Source organism: Oryzias melastigma, linkage group LG16 (assembly GCF_002922805.2).
Source record: "Oryzias melastigma strain HK-1 linkage group LG16, ASM292280v2, whole genome shotgun sequence".
NCBI lineage: Eukaryota > Metazoa > Chordata > Actinopteri > Beloniformes > Adrianichthyidae > Oryzias > Oryzias melastigma.
In genome coordinates, this window is record NC_050527.1 from 11,020,764 (window position 1) to 11,027,411 (window position 6,648).

At 33.7% G+C, this 6,648-nt stretch overlaps 1 protein-coding gene across 2 annotated transcripts in view; it reads right to left on the reverse strand.

Annotated features, from left to right (window-relative positions):
* Nucleotides 1-1,140: 1,140 nt before the first annotated feature.
* The window catches only part of LOC112143870 (FXYD domain-containing ion transport regulator 6), a 7,482-nt gene continuing 1,974 nt past the window's right edge, over nucleotides 1,141-6,648 (reverse strand). Inside the window, exons 2-10 of one of the 2 annotated variants that reach the window (XM_024268095.2) lie at nucleotides 6,240-6,296; nucleotides 6,115-6,141; nucleotides 4,899-4,922; nucleotides 4,741-4,764; nucleotides 2,523-2,597; nucleotides 1,677-1,713; nucleotides 1,553-1,590; nucleotides 1,456-1,477; nucleotides 1,141-1,382 (exon numbers count right to left, since the gene is read on the reverse strand). In XM_024268095.2, coding sequence (XP_024123863.1) covers nucleotides 1,569-1,590; nucleotides 1,677-1,713; nucleotides 2,523-2,597; nucleotides 4,741-4,764; nucleotides 4,899-4,922; nucleotides 6,115-6,141; nucleotides 6,240-6,291 — 261 coding nt within the window. In that variant the 5' untranslated portion in view covers nucleotides 6,292-6,296 and the 3' untranslated portion in view covers nucleotides 1,141-1,382; nucleotides 1,456-1,477; nucleotides 1,553-1,568. The remainder of the gene's footprint in view (nucleotides 1,383-1,455; nucleotides 1,478-1,552; nucleotides 1,591-1,676; nucleotides 1,714-2,522; nucleotides 2,598-4,740; nucleotides 4,765-4,898; nucleotides 4,923-6,114; nucleotides 6,142-6,239; nucleotides 6,297-6,648) is intronic. The other variant, XM_024268096.2, reaches the window with a different exon arrangement.

A 6,648-nucleotide genomic window follows, 5' to 3' on the forward strand; every position in this document is an offset into this window, starting at 1 on the left:
GAAATGAATGTAAGAAGTAAGTGGAATTGGTTTTTCTTCTTCACTAATTCAAGAATTCTGTTCTTTGTCAGACTTAAATCTGTGCCAATTTGTTAAGATTCCTGCTTGTCATGAAGTCACTTTTGTAAGTTTTTTATTTTTATCAACTCTGTAACTACCCTAAGATTTTCTTTCATGGTGTTTTAGTCCTAAACTAACTCCCCTCACACTAATAAAATACTACAGGCATCTGCAATAGATTTCCCCGCATTTTATTTACCAAAAAAGTATAAATTAAATCCTTTTTTCTATCTTAAGTTTAAATATCAATATTACAAACTCCTTTGGCTCTGCTCTTAAAGGTTAACAACAATTCAGAATGAACTAACCTGTGGTGGCCATGGCTGCACTGCAGAGGTGTTGAGAAGCTCTTGATTAGCAAGTTGCCGGGTATGTGGGTAAAGCCTGGATCTGGGTGGAGGAGCTGGACAATACAGCAGGCAGAGCAGCTCAATGCATCCGCAGAGGGGGAAAGGGCGCCCCAGCTGGTGACGGCGCAGCACTGCACTGCATTTAACACATTTGGTGCAATCCAGGGTAAGCCCAAAGCTGAGCAAAAATAAATAAATAAATACAAAAAGAGAGAGCTTGGCCTGGAGTAAGCAGCATCTTTAAAAAAGCAGGAAAAGAATAATCTATTTTTTTTGTCAAAAATAGTTGAAGATTAAAGTGTTCCCTTAAAACACATGTTTTGAAAATATTAATTTCAAAGCAGAAGTTGAGTGATTTTGTGGCCAAGATGTACCGTCTCCATCTATTGTGCAGTGCAGTCAGTTCCTGCAACTCCAGTGAGAATTCAGCAAGCACATGCAGCTTTTACCTTCTTCACTCTTAATGGAAAATCTGCCAATTAAAGCAAACACTGCATACAAGAGGGGTCCCCCCCCCCCTTTTTTTCTTAAAGCGCCTCCTCAGATGCAGCTCAATGCAGCAGATCAGTGAGTCCAGCCTCACCTCACTGCTGATGGTTACTACTGCATGTGTAACCAAACTGTCTGCACTGTCAGCAGAAACTAGAGAGCAGCACAGCAGAGGGCTGGCTTCACCACCACAGTCAGACAACATCAGGTTAACAAAAATAGAAATATGCAGAGAAAATCATTCATCATTTCAAAACTGTTTTTTATTTTGTAGAATTAAGGTAAGAGTCGCACAAATACAAGTGAAAATTACGCAGAAGCTCATGCATAACAGTATAACACTATCTACTCATGAGGAAAGCATAAAAAAAAGAAAGAAACAGAACATTTTGGTGTCTTAAGAACTCCTTTTTGTTTATGGAAAGATTGTCTTGTGTTGTGATCACAATGTTTGCTGCCATCTAGTGGTGACAATCAGTCAACCTGTGAAAGACGAGGAACAGAAGATTAAAACAAGGATTTTTTTAAATTTATAAATCAGTTCCTAGAATCTTACCTTTTCTGCAGCATTTCATAACCTACAGAAAAAACTTAAGATTATTAGTTTTGTCTACTTTAGTATTAATCTTTACAAAATAAATAAATGGGTTTACCTCCTTGAACAACAGATTACACTTCTGGATGACGAGATCTAAAAGAAATAAAATAAAAATATATGAGTGAGCAAAAAACAAAATATGTTTATTTTAATTAAAAATAGATGCTAACTAAATTTACCTCGATTTGTCGCTCCTTGAACATGTACACTTTCTGCCTATTTTTGGAAAAAAACAAAGAAAAAAATGTGAAATTACACATAATTGTTGTTTTTCTATCACAGAAAGCTAATTTAGTTTTAAACTGATTTATGTTTTAGTTTAGCTTGTTGCAGTTTTGGACAAGTGTCGTGCATATGACACATTTTGTAAATGTTCGAGGCTTTGCTAAGAACTAAATCATGACAAATTCAGTTGATTCAACGAAGCAATACTATTAACATCTTTATATAATTATGCTAATTATTAATGAAAAAACCCCAAACTTACATTTAAAGTTACATTTATATCTTATAATAGAAGAATAATCTACAACACTTGTGAATATTAAGCTTTTAAAATGTTATCATTCAGTATTTGCTTGTTCTCTGTTGTCTATTTTTTCTTTCTAAAAATCATATGCACTATTAAATAGTACAAGGTCTGTCTGAATTTAAAAAATAGTGTTGATTTAAATGTTGAAGAATGAATTATTATGTACTCAGTCTCTAGTTTTTTTGTCATCTTGGAAAATATTTGGTTCATATTGTGATAGAGTTAAAAATATGTTTGGTTATACGGTCTTAGCACACCTGGTGTGACCCTGAATTATTTATCGGCTGATTTCTGACTTAAAGAGCCGGAAATGACATGCCAGCTCGTGCAGAGGCAGCTGCGTAAACTGACATTAAAGATCTAAAGATTGTAAAAATGGTGTGTGAAAAAATGATCTGACAGAGCAGAGAGATGCTGCGGAGCTGTTTGAATTTGAGGGAAGGTGCAGAGATTCCAGGGTGGTGACACAGTTTTCAAAACTTTCCGTACTTACTGAAAATCAAAAAAATACCCAGGAGGCAGAGTAGGACTGCAAACACCAGCCCACCGATTCGCAAAGATTCATAATCTGAAATAAGAAAAACAAATTAGGCTTCTAAATATTTTATTTTAAACTGGAATAAAATTGGAGAGCATCTATGGACATATTTATGCCCCCTAACAAACTTTTATATAAGAATGTGGACTATTCACACCAATAGGACACCTTTTAAGATGTTTATTAACATGTAAAATGATAAAAAAATCTTTCCAAATGTTAACACTTGAGTATTAAAAATGTAATGGGTAAAATCCAAGTTATCTTTATGATATTTGATTGTGAGCTGCAAAGAAATGACTTAAAGTAACATTTCACAAATTTATAAATAGAATGAAATAAATATAAAAAAATACTTTCAAAAATATGTAAGAAAAAAAAACAACAAAATGTAAAAAAAATTAATCAGACTAAAATAAGAAATAAAATCACAATCTATCTGAGTCTTTAGAAACATAAAAAAAATTACATTAAATTTAAGTTTATTAAAGTAAAATTAAAGTTTTACACATTTGCGAATCGTGTCTTAACATATAAAAGTGCCTAGTGTTGAAGCAGTTTTATATTGATTTTTAGAAAATTATTGTTTTTTTGGAAGCATTTTGAGTCAATTAAAGCAGATAATAGTTCATCTATAAATCCCTCTATATGGTAGTTCTTCCTTCAGCACCAATACAATAGGGTTTAATGAGAAAAGACAGAGCATTTAAATCTCATAAATAAATAAAAAAATATATTATTCTGTCCAGCTGTTATGGGATTTATCATTCATATTTATTTTATGACTTCCTTAGAATAAATCGAGCCTGCAAACCATCCAGAGTACCAGTTGACTTCAGGAACGTGATCATCTCTTGAGAAACAAAAAAAAAAACAAGTAGCAGAATAATGAATGGCTGACGTTTGCAGTAAACAAAGTGTTTATTTTCTAAATCAGATGACAGACTTGTTTACCTTTCTTTGTTTAAAATGGTTTTATCCTGCTTTTATATTTCAGTTTGGCAAATATATTCCAAGTATATTTAAAAATGTACACATTCTGTACCAAAATACTGATAATTATGTTAAATATATTTACTATGAAATAAAACTAGACAATACTGTATTTGGACAAATAAAAGATTACTAAAAAATAATAAAACAAGTATTTTCTTTCTTTTTTTTAACATTTTCTTACTAGTTTTAGGTAATTTTATTGCTATTAATTGTAAATGTGAGGAGAGTAACTTTTTGTATTATTTTCTGTAGGTGAACAACATAAACATCTAAGAGGAATGCAACAAAAATGCAGATATTTAAAAACTGATTTCATTAAAAATAAACAAAAACACTTTATTCCCTAAACAACAAACCACACAAAACTGTTGTTAACGCCTATTTATTATAAGTACTTGTCTAAATATGATAAAGATGTCCAACATGTTAAAATTTGCACCTAACTTTTGTAATTTGTGAAGTTATGATGCTTACTTTAGAGGTATTTTTGACTTTTTAATAATTTAAAGAAGAAATACGATTAATAATAATGTAATAAAAAATTTCAGGGAAAGGGCAGTAACCTTTTCATCACAAAGGCATTATGAATATATAAATCTGTATCACAAAAACAAGAGCACAAATGTAATAGAATTAATATTTTTTCTTTGAAGTTTTTTATATAAACACATTTTTTTCACATGCAATATTTTTTATTTTCTTTAAAAAAACAACAATTCGCTGGAAGCCAATTTAGTACAGAGGGTTACATTGGAAATCATTTGATGTAATGCATACATTTCTCATAGGATTCATATTTAAATTAAGGCTTGTAAAGTGAATGTGAATTATTACAGTTTTAGGTAATTGCTTTGTATTTTTCTTGTATCTTTGTTCACACAGTAAAATGGAGAAATCTTGTCTTGTTTGTGGAATTTTTCTTTGTTCTGAAAAATCCACAAAACTGGACAAAAGGCTAAAAAAAACAGGTTAAAAATCACTAAGTAATGGAGCAAGAATGAAGATATGTTGTTGTTCTGTGCAGATTAAAGCAGTAAACAAACAGGATCTACGGCGAGGCTTTTGTGCTGGTCATTTAGTCTGAGAGGAACATGTTTCCACCCCCTCTGGAAAGTGCTAACTTGTCTTAAACTCCCAGATGTTTCCTGTGTGGAGGGTCAACCACTGAAACACTCACCGTAGTGAAAAGCACTGTCAAGGTCTGGGGAGACAAAAAGGGAGAAAAATGTGAGATTTGTCAAACTTCAACTCAGCTTTGCACTCAAGTCAGAACCAGATTTATAAGTCAACTACATTTGGCGATAATTGTACTTATTTTCCAAAGCTTTTGCTCACCTTTGTCATAATCTGCTGCTGAAGCTGTAAAAAGAGAAGCAGGAAGGGTTAGTTTATCGGTTGGATTGCTGTGTGTCACAAAGAGAAAATGGGTTTGAAAGTAGAGCAAAATTAGCTCCAGAAAGGTGAAACATTTCTAGCATTTAAGTGTGTTAACTCCTTTATAAGTCGCCTACAGCAAACATCTGGTCACTGAAATCACTTAAAAATATCTCAGCTGCTTTCTATTTTTTTTATTTTTTATCTGGAAGTGAAGGAAACAAACACATTTATTCCATCACTTTTGGAAATTTGCTGCCACTCTCTTGTTTGCTCTTTTATTCACTTGATCTGCTCCTTCAGGGAAAAAAAAAAAATCATCAAACTGCTCGGATCCATCTAATTTCTGAGTTCTCTCTAGGGATAAAGAAAAGACAAAAGAAACCCACAATTAGACTGTGAAGCTTGGCAGGAAGCAGATCACACTAACTCCTCTTGCAGAGGCGACATTTAAAAGATAAACAGAGTCATTTAAACAGCCATCTTGTTCCAGTGGACTCTCGTAGGACACAATGCAGACTTTGTTTTTCGGGAGGATTGATGTTTACAGTGAAAAGTCGCAGCAGTAGCACATTGGCATGTGAGCTTTGCTTTAACACTCCACATCCTCTCAGCAGATTCTTTACATAGATCCATGTTCAGTAAATTTGGGGGCTGATTTGAGCTGGTTCCAAGTTTTACGAGATCTTTAGTGTAGGTACTGAAGTAGAAATGACAAAATAGATGTTTTAAGGTGATACAACACATTAAAACATCATCTGCAAAACATTTTATTTAAGAGTTAGGCTGATAGTTTACTTTGACCTAACTTTAAACAATACATCTAAATGTTATTTTGTAATTTTTCCTTAACATGTTAGCCACGTTGATTCTGGGAAGTATTAAAACTAAAGTCTGACTGAAGTCACACATGTGGATAGGAAAAAATATAAATCTTTTGTTGAAGGAGAGTCTGCCAAATATCAAGCCCATCTGACAGCAGTCACAAGAAGGAGCAAGTCAGAGGCCAAGACCTGCATGACTGGTGGAAAACTTCCCAACTATCACTTGTGGAGGGAAAAATCCTTCTAAATATGTATTATAAATGATTTAGTAAAAACCACAAAAAGTGTGCCACAAATAAGGCATGATTTTAAGTCCATGCATCACTGAGGTCACTCTGAGACAGGAAGCTTACCGTACATCGCCCTGCCAAATGCTGACCCTGTTATACAGACACACGGAGGAATCTATCACACAGCTACAGAATGATAGGCCACACCCACAGCCAACTGCAAAGCATCTGGCAAAGAGGATGCTCACCGAGTGCAGGAGCCAGCCAGGAGCTGAATGCCACCAACACAATGAGATCCATTGTACCTGTACAGAGGAAACAGGAAAGGAATTTGGAGCAAGTCCTTAAAACGACATTGGGGTTGTTAAACGCTGAGACTGCTAGATCTTTAACCCTATATAACCATTTGTATCATATTTGATACATGTAATTTTCAGACCTCTATCTCATTAACATTATAAAAAACTTTCCTTAAAACCCCATTGTATATGACTTAGTCTGTTTACTGCCTTGCAGTGCATTATCATTCCACAAGGGGCAGTAGAAGGACTTTTCCAGCTCATTTCAAAATGGCTGCCCCCATGACTTCTCAAAACTACTTTTGGCGGGAAAAATGTTTAGCTAATTTTCTCAACTTTAGGTTGAGATTAGCTAACC